Source organism: Cyphomyrmex costatus, unplaced genomic scaffold (genome assembly GCF_001594065.2).
Source record: "Cyphomyrmex costatus isolate MS0001 unplaced genomic scaffold, Ccosl1.0 scaffold23, whole genome shotgun sequence".
In the NCBI taxonomy this organism is placed as follows: Eukaryota; Metazoa; Arthropoda; class Insecta; order Hymenoptera; family Formicidae; genus Cyphomyrmex; species Cyphomyrmex costatus.
The window spans coordinates 1,386,267-1,403,146 of record NW_017276368.1 but is presented as its reverse complement, the minus strand read 5'-3'; the positions used below and the strand labels follow the sequence as shown (position 1 = coordinate 1,403,146).

The 16,880-nt window shown below is 29.5% G+C and overlaps 2 protein-coding genes across 2 annotated transcripts in view; both read right to left on the bottom strand.

The window, feature by feature from the left end:
- Window positions 1-1,300: 1,300 nt before the first annotated feature.
- On the bottom strand, window positions 1,301-14,421 carry LOC108774061 (intracellular protein transport protein USO1). The gene is made up of 17 exons (XM_018540072.1): window positions 14,209-14,421; window positions 13,851-14,003; window positions 13,443-13,764; window positions 12,188-12,474; window positions 11,286-11,390; window positions 11,145-11,213; window positions 10,910-11,059; window positions 10,413-10,619; window positions 8,685-9,090; window positions 7,835-8,080; window positions 6,232-6,709; window positions 5,443-6,154; window positions 5,098-5,328; window positions 2,023-2,193; window positions 1,644-1,957; window positions 1,504-1,570; window positions 1,301-1,428 (listed from the first exon to the last, which is right to left on the bottom strand). Exons 1-17 carry the CDS (start codon window positions 14,419-14,421, stop codon window positions 1,360-1,362), a joined length of 4,200 nt encoding a protein of 1,399 aa, XP_018395574.1. The 3' UTR covers window positions 1,301-1,359.
- Window positions 14,422-15,509: 1,088 nt separating this feature from the next.
- The window catches only part of LOC108773970 (partitioning defective 6 homolog gamma), a 3,104-nt gene continuing 1,733 nt past the window's right edge, over window positions 15,510-16,880 (bottom strand). Inside the window, exon 3 of the mRNA XM_018539961.1 lies at window positions 15,510-16,492. Within this exon, the coding sequence (XP_018395463.1) occupies window positions 16,206-16,492 (287 nt within the window). The 3' untranslated portion in view covers window positions 15,510-16,205. The remainder of the gene's footprint in view (window positions 16,493-16,880) is intronic.

Below are 16,880 nucleotides of genomic sequence, written 5' to 3'. Positions count from 1 at the left end.
ATATACGCGCGCGCGCGTATGTGTGTGTGCGCGTGATAAAAAAATATTTGTACTGGGAAGAGATTTTATATATATATTAATCAATTAGCAATTTATTAATAATAAATACGTTCTATATTTGTTCTAATATAAACAAAAGAATTTCATAAAAATAACCGTATTTGTATGATCTTGTACAATAGTTATGCAGTTAATATAGCTAAATTTCTCGATTGTACGAATACTTTTATACCTTCTTCTTATACCTTCAAATAATACATTATTTTTCATTTTCATTTACTATTAAAATAACATATTTTAATTGTTACAGTACTATCTTCGTTTTTAAGAATTTTTGTATTCATTAGTTTTCATCAAATTATTTAAAAATAATGACAACTAATGAATAAAAAAATTCTTAAAAACAAAGATAATATACTGTAACAATTAAAATAATTCAAGAAATTCCTAGGGCTAACAGAAAAATAATTAATATTCTTAATAAAATGTTCACGAGAATAAAACCAATGCAAAAATATTGATAGGAGAAGTATTCATGAAAAGAAATTTCTAAATCTGATAATATCTTAATACATTCAGAATTTTTATGAATTTAAACTACTAGGATTTCGTGGGAAATTTAAATAGACCGAAGAAATCAGATTTTGTAAAAATATAAAGGCAAAAAGTTCGTTTTTACCACATATTCAGATAAACACATTATTGTGTCGATCTCTTTTTATTTAAATAACTTTATTCTATTTTATAAATTATTTTAATCTTTCAAGCGTATTAATTAATTATTGTTTAAGTATATACTTACTTAAGTATATAGAAATACTGAAAAATAAACAAAATGGCAGCCTCCATATTATCACCTTAATTGTAATCCATTTTTTTTACACTTACAGTATTAAATATTTGCTGTTAATCAACATTATTTTTATTTGATTTTTGCTAAGCAAATTAAAGCTAGAGAATTCTGTTTGAATATTTTTTATATACGTTATTGGCAATTAATAAAAATTTACATATACAGGAATCCATTTTTTCATATATAATTTATGCATTTATTACAAAATCCATTTTAAATACATGTTTTTTTTACGAATGAAATAACACGAGTATAACTTTGGTTAGACAAATAATAACAGTACATAGGTGAAAAAAATATCATAAAAATTGTATGTATACTAAGAAAAAGGATAAGTAAAAAATAATATTCTCTGTCTCTCAGGTTTGTATAAAACATATATCGTCAATCTTAATGCGCGAAATTGCGGAATGCGATATTACATAAAGGTAATGAAATATCTGGCCTTTCACTTCCCTTTTTGCGCTGACGATCTCTGTACATCATAAAATATCACTGCACGGATATCAACGGGCGTTACTCAATTTGTGATGTATGCTACATTGATAAATAAATTTCTCTCTTTGCCAATCGAGCTGCAATGTATCATTATCACGTGCATTTTAATATGAAAACGTAAAAGTGATTAAAAAAAAGTATTGCATACTTACTGTTCTATCTACTTTAGGCTTAGACGATCCCGCATTTCTCGTTCGTCTCTTCTCATCCTTGTGAAAACTGAAGAGTATACAAGATTAAAATACTCGTTTTGAAATTAACTATTAGTAAAAGTATACAAAGTACAAATTACTTGTATTCCTGCCTTAGATCCCGGGAGTATAATTTCGTTATGGCAACTGTCTCATTATTTTCAGCGTCCAGAACTTTGGAGCGGAACTCCTCTTTACTTGCTTTTTTACTTAAAATCGATCTATCCTCTTTCGTATACTGCGTACACAAGGTGAATTTATTATAAAACTTATGCTCTTGAGAATTATTCCGACAGTTATCGTAATCCTGCTTGATTTCGACTTGTGCGGTATTCGATTCAGTACTCTCGGCCGCGTGAGAGCTCAAAATATTGATTCGATTATGCAGCTCCGATAGTTCCTTCAAGCCTAGCGACTAGAAAAAATAACCGATAACGAACTGATTTAAAAAGTTACTTATTAATCGATTTCCTCGCGTACTTGCAACCAACTCTCTGCGTCAAATGGACTCTTCTCGATTTTCATAATATCCTCGAATCTCGTTTGTAATCTTTCAACATTTTCGTTATGCCTTTTATGAAAAGCAATTAAGCTACTGTCATACTTTTCCTTCAGTAACGTCAACTTGTTCTGATATTCTTCTACTTGGCGCTGTTAAATTAAAAAAAAAAGGATTTAAAATTAAATAATTAAAATTAAAATTTTTTTTTAATTACACAGAAGTATATAATATTAATCAACTTTTTGTTTCTCAATAAATAATGGATGTTTCTTGTAGAACTTTTTATTTCGAAAACGGATATGCTTTCAAAAAAACATCACTTTTCAGACACTATGCTTTGAATTTCTTATTTAATAAAGCGTGATACACATATAGAGAGAGAGAAGAGAGAGAAGCTATACAAAATTTAAATATTTTTTGACAGTATATAAAAATATAATGATAAAAATCATAATATAAAATTTCTTTTATATTATATAATTTTAAACGACGTCAAATTTTTAAGATATATAACATAGAATTTTAATAGATGTGTGTATATTTAAACAAAATAGATGTTGTTAACAATGTTGATATTATATGAAAATTTAAATCGATGTATGTTTAAACAAATGTTAACAATATTGACATTATATTACATTATTTTAATTTTTTGACTCTTATTATGCCCTTTATTTACATTTTTCAATTTATTTATTAAAAAGAGTCCTTATACATATATTTTTATTTAAACGACGTATTAAAATAACAAAATTTATTGAAATTTTTTATGTCAAAAATTACATTGATTTACCAAATTCTTATTTCTCAGTACTTTTTTGCAAATAATAATTCTTACTGCATAAAATAAACAAAAAAAGAGTTTAGAAATTGTTTTGGTAGAGTTTTTAAAAAATAACGTCCTTAATTTTTCAAAATCTATAAGTAATTAAAATGTTTAACTTTGTATTCTTTTTTAGTAACTAAACATGTATAAGAACCACCATTCAGATATTGAGAAACAGAAATTGTGTAACACAGTGTTATTAATCATAAATAAAGAAAAGGAGGCAGTTATGAAATAAATAAGGATTATGGAATACCATAATATCTTGTATAGTTTGTGGTGCATTCTGAGGCAATCGTCAAAATTACTTCTGTCTGCTTACACAGAAGTAATTTTGACGAATGCCCTCAGAATGCACCGCAAATTATAACATGGCCACTAGTCGTTAGTGTTTACTACGTAGAGTAAAAGCTGCATTTCAGTTTTGCAGGTAGTAAATAATTTTGCGGATATGTACACTTTACGTAATTTTGAGAAATATGTTGATATTAATTTTGTAACTTCAATCCAGCTTCGAATGTAGCTTTCAAATGATGTAATTGAACTAAATGTTATAACAGAATATATTTGAAAAATTTCTGCCTAATATGTTCGATAAATATATCTAATACTCAAATAAATAATGAATATAAATACATAAATATAATTGAAATATTTTTTGTATTTATATTATAAATGAATAGATACTTTTTATTTCATTACAATTTGAAATAAACCGATAAAAATACACCTGATTAAATAAGAGAAATCTTATTTTTCGATCGAAGCAAATCTTAGTACTTAAATATTTCTGTGTAAATTTATATATACATATCTGATTCTGTAATCTATGCAAATCTTTTTGGTTTTAAAACGCAATCATAGATAAAACTAAAGTAGTAATATCAAATACTAAATTGACAAGTAATTTTTAAGCATTTTTATACGAGTACAATAATAATCTAATGTTAATAAAAATCTATAAATAACTTATTGCAAAAATTTTCTTTTTATTTAATTTAAATGAATATATATTCATTAGACAAGAGGTCACTATAGTGATTTTATTAACCATTTCGACAAGTATGGAAAATGAGTAACAAAATCACAATAGTAGCCTCCTGTCTATATGATTATGATGACGAATAACTTCGATTTTACTAAAAAGTGACTTTTTCTACAAGTGTCGTGCTGGACTCAGGTACTAAAAAATTGATTAAAAATATGTAGAGGCCGGAACTCTGCTTATAAATGATTGCATTGCATAGAACTCTGTGAGAACTAACGAGAACTGCCGTTGAAACTGATAGAAATAGTCAGCACGTCACTTTTTCTAAAAGTTTTATGCCATTTTCTATATATAGGATGTATAAAAATTGTTAAATGTTGTTATTTTATTTTGAAAATGCATAACTTAGTTGGTTTTTAGTAGAACTATCGGGAACTGTTGCTAAAAGTGTAAATATTAATTTTTTTCTCGTACTTTAGAGGAAATCTGACGTGCCAGATTCGCGTAGTTAGCACGCCATATTTTCAATTTTAGTTTTTTTATATTAAAACTGCGGAACTATTTTTTATTTCTAGGTAGAACTGTAGAACTATGAAAAGTGCTACTGGAACTGTTGTAATTTTTTTAATATCGACAGAATGTCGTGCCAGCTTCACAGATCCTACTATCTAATGCTATCTCATGTATTTGCAAAACAAAGTTCGCGCTCCCGCGCATAAGTGTGAGTGTGAGTATGTGTATGTATGTGCGTGTACGTATTTGTGATAATATTTGATCTCAAAACCATGAGAATAGCGCAACTGGTACTCCTCGAAATTAATAACTTCAAATTTATGCCCCATTCTTCTACGATCTAACTTTACCAAATCTCTTGGGAAAATGATAGTGGGCCGTGTTCTCGACATAATCAAACCCACGCGCCCTTTGGAAAATTTTAAAAGTTGAAATCGGTCACACAGTGTAATCGAATGTTTAGTATAACAAATAAAATAATATATTACTGTTAGAGAGAAATGGATAAGTTTTATATTTAAAATAGCTATGCAAGAAGTTATAAAAAAATAAATGGAGAAGTTGGGTGTGTGCATGTGTGAGGGGGGGAGTGTATAAATTCCTCTTTTTCTCTTATTTTTAAAATTAATTAATAAAATTTTTAGATAATGTTAGAAAAGAGAAGAAATTAACAAGTACATATAACATATCTATTGTGTACATACATATATAAATTTATGTACCTACTTTAACTTTAGTTTGCAAATCGTTTTTTTCCTGCAACAAATGGGTAATGTACTCTTGAAGACTTTTTATTTCCCGATCTCTTAGTTTTACGTCGTCCGTCAACTTTTCAATTTCTTTCAGTTTTTCCTCATATTGTCCTTCGAAGAATCTTAACTTGTGCGCAGCATTTTCAGAATTACAATCCACTTCTTGAACGACCGCAACTAATGTATCCTCATCTTGTTGACAAGACTGAAAAAAAACTGCGAGCGTTAGTTCGGATGTATTCAATACCGAGACATTAATAATAAACAATTTGAAAAAAATATTTTATGAATTCTAATGAAATTTATTCAGCTCATTTACCTTATCAGCGTATATTTTCTGTTGTTTTCCTATTTCATCTTTGATTTCAGGAAACTTTTTATTTGAATAATATTCAGACGCGTTTTCTATCTCATTATCATATTCCCTAACTTCTGTTCGAAGACGCAGAAGTGTTTCGCAAAGTTTCTTAGGAATCGTGTACAGTGCATCTTTTAGAGACTTTACTGCGTTTTCGTGAGGATAGAACAACTGATCATTAGTACTTCTTACGGTCTCTATGTCTGCCTGCAATACCTCATTTCCGTGCGATAACACATGCAGTTTACTTTCAACGCTTGCGGTACAGCTCCGGTAATTCGCTATTTCACCCTTTAGATAATCTACTTTCACCAACAACCTCTCTTTATCCACATCTAAGTCCGACAAACTCGCCTGCAGGACATTTATCGCCGCCACATTGTCACTCTCTTGCCTCAACGATAATATCGCATCGTTACTCTGAGCGAGTTTAACTTCGGCATCCCTTAACAGATTGTGCAATGATTGATTCTCATCTTGCAGTTCTACGATATCGCTGTGTTTCTGCGTCAACATCGCGTCGTACTTGATCCTTTCATGAGTCAGAGCCACTTTGTTTTTCTCATCTTTACATTCTAACTCCGTAATGACCTCGGCGTTTTTGGAAATAGTTTCGTTCGCTTCTATAAGTTTATTTGTAAGATCGTTATTCTTCAATTCCAGATCGATCAATCTGTTGAATCAATAAGTTGACTTACGAATGACGGACTAAGTATTGATAAAGATAAAAATAATAATAAAGTTATTAACTTCTCTTTCATGCACTCAACATTATTCGTTTCCTCCTTTAAGACATCGATAGTCTGCCTCAATTCATCTATTTGCAGAGTTAACTCACATATATGGTCCCTCTGTGCTTTCAGTTCTTCATTTAACGCGTTGTTCTTCTTCAAATGTAAATTTTTCGCATCGATGAGATGGGCATTCTCAACTTTTAACGCATCGCACTCCGCGCGGTAAGAAAAATTATCATTTTCCAACGTAGTAAGATGTCCGTGCAATCTCTCGATCTTTGAGTTCCTTTTACTTATTATAGCTTCCAATACCTTCTCTTTCTTCAACATTTTTTTCCTCAATTTCTCCTTAATCGCGCAGTCGCCCTCACCCCTTCGTAATATGTGCTCCGCCACTTTTTGCTTTAATTCCGTAATCTCGAGATCCTTCTTTTGCAGCTCCTGCTGCTGCCTTGTGTACTCTTTGATGATTTGTACGTGGTGATCTCCAGCACCTTAATCAATTTTCATTATAGATTATTATCAATCACTCATTACGTATCGATTTAAGAAGATTTTCTACACTGTCGCTATTTTCTTAGGATGTTTATAAAAATTGTTTTAAAAAGTGGACAAATATTTTTTATATAATTTCTTTTTATCTCTTTTATTATTATATATTTATTATTATTTTAAAGTAAATTAGCTATTTTTTTCTTATAAAATGGTATGAATACATAATTGATAAATTTATTTGATTTTTACACATCGTATGCACGATTCATTTACGATTATGATTTAAGACTCAGTGGATTAAAATTAAAAAAACGAGACGTTATTAAGGAACTGCGCATTTTGTTGATTATCTTTCCATGTCTAGATCCATTGTTAGAATTTATTAACAATGAATATAAATACAAAAAGTTATTAATTCGCAAAACATAGCTTCATTATAGAAAATACCCATGAAAGTCTCTATTATAAACAAGACGTTATTTTAATCGAAACCTTTGCGGCTATCGTTGGAATTGGAATTGTTTTAATAAATTCATTTTTTTATTTTTCGGGGTTCGAAAACAAAGAGTTAATATTGAACATTTTATTATAAACAATTATCGGTTATTTATTTATTAAGAGGAATAAATACTCTATTTTTTGAAATTCTAATTTCAAAGATAACTATGAATATTCTGATTAAAATGAAATCTCATGTTTTAATTTTAGCCTACATAATTGCAAATAAATCGTATGCACCATGCTTAGAAATTAAATAGATTTAATTTATTTAAATTTTTTAAGATTTTAATTTAAATTGTTATAGACTTCGTATTCGTATTAGTTATATTATTACATTGATGATCTTTAGAATTGAATATTGTTTAAATAGATTTGTTAGTTATATGAAATATGATATTTCATACGATTATTAAATTTAATTCCTTTTTCTAAAAAAAATAGCAAATTTGTTTTAAAATCATAAATAATAAATATAGAAACAAAAAATAACTTCAAACTGTATTTATCTTTTTTTAAAAAAAAAAGTTTCTAAAAGTTTTCTAAAAAAAACAGTGCAAAATATATATAATAGAAGTAGTTTTTTTTTTAAATTATACATATGAGATATACTTAGATTGTAATACCTTGAAGAATTGCAGATATTTTATGCATCTTGTCAATGGAGCGTTTGATATGCATCGCAAGAGCGCGATCGATATCTTTATCAGGAGACACTACAGTGTCTCGATATGAAATTACTTCGTTCAACTCTATCTTTTCCGATTCTTCCGAACATGTTGTGGTAGTGTCAACGTCGTCCGACTGAATCTGAACATTAACTAGTTCTTTAGATGATTGACAGCCGCCATTACTTGATGTGGAAACATCTTCTGTAACATTATAAACTCGACACAAATCTGCATTAAAATATCTATTATAAAGCAATTAATTATTTTTTCCACGCAATGTAGCATCGTTATTATATTACTTATTTGCTTATTTAATGATAAAAAATTTAAGAAAAAGTCATTAATAGAAGAGTCTATACAAATAACAGAAATTTACATAAATACATAAATAGAAAAGATACAAAATTTAAAAAAAAGAGTTTTTTAAAAAATGACATGCAAATACATTTTGTTTAAAGTGCATAGTAAAACACTAAAAAAAATCTACAGTATCTAAATAATTTTTGTTGCATATTACATATTTGGTTGATAGAATTAAATTTAACAAAACCTTCCTAGAACTTTTAATGGAAGAGAAATTAAAGAGTTGATCAAATTTTCAGATTTATTATATTTCAAAGACTTGGATCGCAATGGAACAACTAATAAATACAAAGAATAAGAAATAAAACGTATGTAATTCTTTCTTTCTTAAGAATCACTGATCCGAACTGTAATAGCGCGGATTGATTTGACGTGAATACGGCGGCGGATTATTGGAATGGCAACCAGAATAAGATGAAAAGGTCTGTGCCTCGGGATATACCTGCAGTCGGCTGAATCAATTCGTGTCCGGTATCAAAATCTGTGTTTGTAATTTCGCTGACGGTTTCTTGGCTGTAACATGTCACATAAGCCTTTAAGTTATCTATCTCTCGCAGACGATTACGTCGTTCTAGTTTACACTCCTCCAACTCGGCTATGAACGATTTTAAAGCAGACAACGCGCTCTGCACATCTAAGCAAGTATCGTGCTCGCACTTGGTGTAATCGCAAATGCCTTCATACGCTATCTTAGACTCGTCGAAATTATTCAGACTACTTTTCAGCATGTTAGTCAGATTACCGACTTCCCGCTCCATGCAAACTAGCTGCATTTCGCACTGCGAGATCTTGTCGTTTTTTGCCTGAATCTCATTTCTCAAGTCGGCCACTACACCATTCATCTCTACCTGATCGTGAAAATTATTAGTGCAAGAAATCTACATAAATAATAAAAAAAGATACAAAATATCATAAAAGCGTTGCCAAGGAAATTTTTCAAGAAAAGAGGTACACGTACATAAATTAATTAAACCTTATATTATATACATCTATTTATATATTTTTCTTAAGGATTATTTAAGATCTTGGATTACAACGCATGTAGCAGGTAGTAACCGAATTCATTAATTTTAATGAATTTAATCACAATCTGATTTCTTTGTCTGTTATTTTACATTTCGTTGTAAAATATGCTACAGCCCTTATGTAATATTTGATATAAAACACTCTCATTAAATAGGTGTAATAAACTAACGTTCTAACATTCTAACAAAAAATTAATTAACTGTTCATTAAAAAAAATATTTATTTGTATGGCAAGTTTAATATTTTGTTTGTCCTCTCTTTGCTACTATTACCGCCTTTTCTAGAAAATATAATAATTGAGTATATGCACACAAAAAATATCATCTCACTGCTAAGAAAAGTGATCGCTCATTTTAATTGATATTCTTTAAATAACAGTTATTTCTAACAAAGAATATTTTCTTAATAATAGTCTTAAAATATACTTACTACAAATTTTAGAGAAAAGCTCATTATCATATATACAAAATAAGAATCTTCTTTTGACGAATATATATTGTAAGATTTTGTAGAAGGAGGAGATTTGATATAATCAGGAAATCAAATTTATTTTTTGAGTTTTGATAATTTTAAGTATTGAGTATTAATTAAATGTTAATTAATTTACTAATATTCGGAATAAATTTTGAATAAATTTATAATAAATTTATGATAGATTTGTGAATATATAAATTTTTGAAATATTTGGAATAAATAATTAATAATTAAATGCAAAATATTCCGTAACACAGCAGTGCCTAAAATTCACTTGCATAAACGCTTTTTGAACGCTTTGAGGTGCTGCTGTGCTACATGCAGCTTCGTAACTGTATTTTTCTGTGTGCTTTATACTTAGCCAAAACTGTAGATATATCTGCGAAATGAAAAAAAATAATTACTAAAAAATTATCTCTATGTGTATCCTACAATTTTCTATTTTATTATTTAAAGCTGTAATTTTCTCTGAGATAACATATATCTTAGCAATGATCGGAAAAACCTGCAAATCGTAAAATTTCTTTGATTATATTTATGCTGCTGCACCCTAAGTATAAATTAGGACTATATAGCCGTAGCATTCTCGAATAATTTATTTCCTATTATTAATTGAATCAACGTTAAAATTAATGGATCGTAATGTGACGCACGTAGCCAAATGACGCACCTCACGAGTATCAGCCGTAACAGACATTTGCTTTATCAACGTCAATAGTCGTTTTATTTCGTCTTCTCTGTCCGCCAACGTGCAACTTTGCTCGCGATATTGCTTTTGAAGCATATCACGTTCCCGCCAGACATTTTTCATCTGCTCTAAAGCGATACCGCAGCTCTCAGCCTCTCTTGATAAATGCTCCATTTCCTTCACCTTCCGCTAATTCATCACATATTTACACATGTTAATACATTAAACTAAATTCGCGGTTTCCTCTAAGATAGTGATGCGCAACCTTCGGCCCACTTCTTGCACATTTTTTACGGCCCGTTACACAACTCAAAATATATAAAATCATAATTCCTATTTTAAGCAAATGAAATAAATATTTTACGAGTCGTAAAATTTTATCTATTTCTGAAAATGGTTCTTTAAAAATAAATCTCAAAAAGGCGCGTTAAAGAATTATATATACTGTGCAGCATTTACTACGTTTTGTGTATACGAACCGTAAGCGACTCGTTTTCCATACAAAGTAATTCTGTCTCCTTAACTTCCTTTCTAAGTTTCTGGATTTCCTGCGTCTGGAAATAACAAACTTGACATTTTCTAGCTAACTCCGCCTTCAACTGATCCACTAGACATTCGAAGGAAGAAAGCTGTAAGGAAAACAATATGATAGTATCCATAAATTTTACGATAAAGAAACGTGTAAAATCGTATAAAATTATTCGGTACTATTACTTTTGCACTTAAATCTTTTATCTCGTCATCGCGCCTGTCGCTCAATACTTTCAAGTTTTCTTGCAGGGTCTAGAGATGCGAGATTCAAATAATTACACAAACTTTTAATTGAAGTAGTCGGAAGTAAATACTACGATTTACATTAACGTTACGCCTCAGAATGCTTGTGTTTTTGTCCTCCTCTTTTAACAGCGTTTGCATATGTCTGTTCAGATCCCGCAGTTCTTCCAGTTCATCCTCCTTCATCTGAAAAGCAAACGTGTATAAAGTTTAACAGACATGATCGTTATAATGTTACATAGAGCTCTTCTGGTAAAAAAAAATTTCTCATATTATAAGAATTTGTCATACATTAAGTTTTTTTAAAAATGTGTTAAACTTTTTCAAATTTTATAAGTTTTTTCAGAAATTATAAAACGAGAAGTCTTAAAAATCTTAAAATATTTCAGAATTTATTTGTATCAAATTGCTAAATTTTTTCTTTTAAAGAATTTTTAATATAATTTTTCAAAGTCTTACTAAGAATTTTTTAATTTTTTAGAATTTCTACTTATAATTATATAAAATTTTAAAAAATTTTTCATATTTTTAAAAATATGAATTAGAATAGTTTTCAGAAATGCTGAAAAAAATCTACATTGTTTTTAAAATTTTTTTACATATATAAACTTTGAAATATTCTAAGATTTTTTAATCCTTTACTCTAAGATTTCTCATTCCAAGAAACTTAAAATTTGAAGAAGTTTAAGATATTTTTCAGAAATTTTTATAAACTAAAATATAAAGAATTCTTAAAATTAATTATAAATGAATATAAGAATTTTTTAAAGGTATTTTTAGAAAATAAACTTTTACAGCACTATTTTTTTCGAAATGTTTCAATTCTTACAAAAATATTTAAGAAATTTTCTAAAAGGATTATAAAATTATACAGAATTATACAAAAATGTTTTGAAAAATTTTTACATTTACATAAAAAATGTCTGAAAAATTATATGAAAATTTTTTTAAAAAAGTTTTAATAAAATCAACTGGTTTCGTACGCCAAGCTCGTTTTTCAGGACAATAATTTCGGAATCCTTTTGAATAATCACTCCCTTATGATTTTTCTCGCAGATCTCAGGATCTGAATTCATCCCTAATTCGCTTTCAAACGTAGATACACTTTCGGTAGTTTCGTAGTACTGACTGGAAGGCGAATCGATATTAGACTGTTTGTCATCGTTTTCCTTACACTCTTCCGTTTGCACACCCATTTCGCGAACATCTTGCGCCGCTTGGGAAGATGCGTCGACGTACTCTATGCAAATGCTCGCTTGCTCATTGTGCTCTGCAAAATTTATCATAGTTTGCAACGGATTGTTTCAAATCAAAGAGAATGTTTTTCTACAAAAAATATGTAATTGTTAATTATAATTTCTTTCTCAATAATATACGTACGTGTTATCCTTGGAGAAAATTATTTTCAAAATTTTTTCAGAATTTTTATATAAATTTTTAAATTTTTCAGAATATCTGAATAATTTTGTAATTTTCTTAAGAATTCCTCGAATTTTTTATACAAGCTAGAATACTTTTCAGAAGTGCCGAGAAAGTCTACATCTTTTCCAGAATTCGTCATATATGTAAATTTTGTGAAATATTATTTTTCATATTATAATTTTTGATATAATCTTTAAAAAAAGAGTTTGAACAGGGTTTATGATATTTTTGCAGAAATTATAGCTCGAAAGACTCTCAAGAATCAGAGAATATTTTGAAATTTATATTATATACGAAAAAAAAATTGCAAGAAAAGATATAAACCTTCTCAGTATTTCTGAAAAGTATTCAATTCGTATAAATATAACTCTAACTATAAACTATAATATGTCATATTAAAATCACAGTTATATTGTTATATGAGAAATTATAACTGTGTTTATTATATTGTTGGTTTTATTAAAACTTTTTTTAAAAGAATTTTCATATAATAATAACAGTTATGTTATTGTTAATTTACTGGATATTTATTTCATAGAATAAATGTCTATTTTTTTTAGAGATGAACTAGTATACACTTTTTATATAGAGAAAGTTCTATAGTGCTATCTGAAGCAGCAATTAAAAAAACAACCCGGTCGAAATTAACTAAAAGTAAATTAACATCAATGTTATAATTTCACACTCAACAATGTATAACTATTATGTAACACTGTGTTATATTATATTTATATTGCTGAGTGCGAAATTATAACATTGTGTTACTGTTAGTATCTATTGGAACTTTAATTTTTATTTTGCAGCTTGGACGTTTACCTCGTGTAGCTTTTACTTCAGTTAGTATATTGCAGGACGTTACGCGTGACATTAAATAAGTATTATTTTCCAATAATGGATTCCCGCTCAAATTCTGTCTCAAAACGCGCGTATTAGTTAATAGCGGATAGCCACTTGCACCATATTGAAATCTATCAGGGCGAAAGTATATTGATAAATAAGTGTCAGAACATTGCAAAGATGCAATCTTGTTTGCATTGAATAATATATGCCCCTGAGAAAGCGGTCTTATTATAGATTCAGTTCTTATATCTTCCGTCTTATCGGTCCCTACAATATCTATTTTGCCAATAGCTCTATCCTACAAAACGATTAAGAATTATTTTCTACTCGACTAAGAGAGAGAGAGAGAGAGAGAGAAATATTTAACGCGCTCAGAAAGCTCACGAAATTCTTTAGGTGCTCCCGTTGCTCCGGGGTGAGCCTCAAGGACCTGTATTTCTGCAATTCTCGCCGCGCAACGCGAAGCTCACGCTGAGCTTGAGCCGTAAGTGTCATCATGTTTTCCATTATCACATTGGATGGTATCAATTTCACTGGCTACACACAAAGAGATACAACTAAGAGACAACCCAAATTTTCCAATAACAGTTTGGATTTCGAGATCGAACATTGAAAAATTTCTGAATTGTTTACACAACTATATATATATATATATATATACATGTATATAAAAATATAAATCTTTTCGGAACAAGCTTAAAGGTGTTCTTTTAGAAAGAAAAGATCCACGTGGGAAACGAACCGCAGGTTTCTCATGCTCGTTGAGCTCGCGGAAGTAGCGCGTGCTCTCCGAGACATTCGGGCTCCATGCTCGAATATCCGTGCACGAATTATACAGCTTCAAGCGACCCTCCGATCTTTTCTGCGGTAGAACATAATCCCCATAAGTCAAAGGTACACCACTGCTTGGTCTGCCCGTCAAAAAAATACGGGGTCCATGCTCGGCGTAAGACATCTCTTATTGGAGTCGTGAAACTTTTTCACGAGCTAATATTTGTAAAATTTTCCGTCGTTCCCTTAACTTCAATTAACGACTGCGTCCAATTTTTGCGAACATTATGTTCTACGCAAAGTTACAGATATTTGATTGGAGCCTTCTACCATATTTTATTTACACACCATAGTAACCGTGACAGAGAAGCAGACATCGAGATATTGGGCGTGATTTTGAAAGACATTTTATATGAGATTATTGAGTAAATAAGACTTAAAAAAATACAATAAAATATCTTTATTTCATAAGCTGCCATTAAAAAGAATTACAGCGTTGATAAGTATATTTTCATCCTCGTGATTCATTAACTACCTCTTATCCGCACTAAGGAGTACAATGCGACGTACCGTGTTAAAAATATATATTTAATTTCATTTCACAAACGCTAATTTAGCACTCTTTTCAAGTAACAACTATAGTGCTCAATAAAGCACTTAGTACAGACGAATAAGTACTTCTTGCAAACGTATCTAGTCCGTACTCTATTTGGTTAAGTACAAAAGTGATTTCTCGCTTCGAGCGGAAATACATACAAATTAAACTTAAAATGATTATCTTACAATAATACTAATTTTTCATTTCATACTCTCGTTCAAGCATTCTTTCGCGCGCGCATTCTTTCGCTCTTTCTTGAATTCGCAAATCATAAATATCTTTTTCAAAAAGATATTCCTTTTTAGATATTATACATGATCTATGACGTATGAACAGACGGTCTAAGATAAGAATATTAGAATTAAAAAGAAATATATCTCAGCGATATCGCGGAATTGATAATACACTTAACGCGATTAGTAATTTAACAATGATGCATGATATGGCCCGTTAAAAATAGCGATTATTGCGGAAGTCCAAGTGATAGATTTGCGATTAAAAAAAATACACTCAATAGAAAAATATCTAGAATATTATAAATATATATAACTTTGTATATATTTATATATGTACATGTCTTTTCGAATTAAGTAGAAAAAGTGGGCTTGAGCGTATATAAAAATGGACTCATGTAACTACAAAGGCAGTATAGATATCTTAGAAACTGTGTCTTCTCATCATTGTTTTCAACAATGTATGTAAATATAATTGGAATTTAATATTCTCTAACGTATTAATTCCACTTTGATAAAGGCACGCAAAGAACAATATTTTACACACATAAAAATACAATCGTTTTTCCTGACGTTTCTACTTCGATACTTACCATCCTAAAAAGCATTACCCTTCGATCCTTAGTCCGCAATTGGATAACAGATAATATAGATAAAAATGAAATTAAAATTCAAAAACTTTAACAGTCTAAACATGCGGTGGTGTGGACGAAATAGATACACGAATAGGCGTGTGGCTGCATTATAAGGGAACACTTCTTTTACTATTATTTTTTTTAACTAGCAGGAATAATATATTATGTAAGGCCACTGTTGCTTTTGGAATATTGCTAGTCAGGCAGTAAAATTTATACTCTTCTTCACGATAGCGTAGTCTAATCTGCCTAATACATGACGTCTCAGAACAATAGACAACTAATTACAAAGTATCGAGGTACAAACAGTTCTCTTAATCCTAGAATTCACAGAGCATCACCTCAAAGAGTATCAGTCACACACAATTCATAATAGAAATTATGTAGAAATTGTCTTTCTTTCACTATTATATATCTCATTTTCCTATATGCTTGTATTTCGATACTATATAATGAATTATCTATTGCTATTCTATAGTTTGTAAATACAAAACGCGTTACCCTACAGGTGCAGTACACCCTGATCATAATTTTGATGATGATGGTGATGGTGATAGTGATGATGTTGAGTAGACGATGCCGAGGCATCATCTTGCATCGTCATGCCTGTAAGATCGACGATCTCATCTGCCTCTTCATCACTACCGGCACTCTGTGTAGACTGACGACTTCCTGATGACAACTGACTGTTACGTGAAAACGAACCACGGCGAGGTGCTGTCAACGCTGCCCTCTGATTTGCCGGTTTGACTGTTATAATGAGATTGGAGGAATTCGCTATCATCATATCTGTCACCTGTCCCGTACATCAATAGAAAAAAAGACAGAAAGAAAATTAAGTATTCTGCTTTAAGTAAATGTACTTTATTTATATAATATTTAAATTATTTTAGATGTTAGAAAACATTTTAGGATACTAATGTAATATAATTAAATCTACATATTATATGTATTTAGTGAAAATATAGTTTTATTGAAATCAAATGAATGAATTATTTCATAATTCTACTTGCGACACCGATTCTCATATTCCTCATTTACTATAATGAGTACTAACAACACAACTCAAAAAACAAAGTTTTCCAAAAAATAAGTGTTTGAATGTTTTCGAATCATTAAAATTTTGTAATATTAATTTTAAAATGTAATTTTAATGTAATAACAGAGAATATATATT

What these genes read in the sequence shown, in the direction of transcription:
- LOC108774061 (XM_018540072.1), bottom strand. Translation starts at nt 14,421, where the DNA reads ATGTCTTACGCCGAGCATGGACCCCGTATTTTTTTGACGGGCAGACCA. An exon ending in TTACGGCTGATACTCGTGAG is followed by an intron (nt 9,091 to 10,412) that starts GTGCGTCATTTG and finishes TTTCACGATCAG; the next exon opens with GTAGAGATGAATGGTGTAGT. An exon ending in AGCCTAAAGTAGATAGAACA is followed by an intron (nt 1,429 to 1,503) that starts GTAAGTATGCAA and finishes GATACATTGCAG; the next exon opens with CTCGATTGGCAAAGAGAGAA.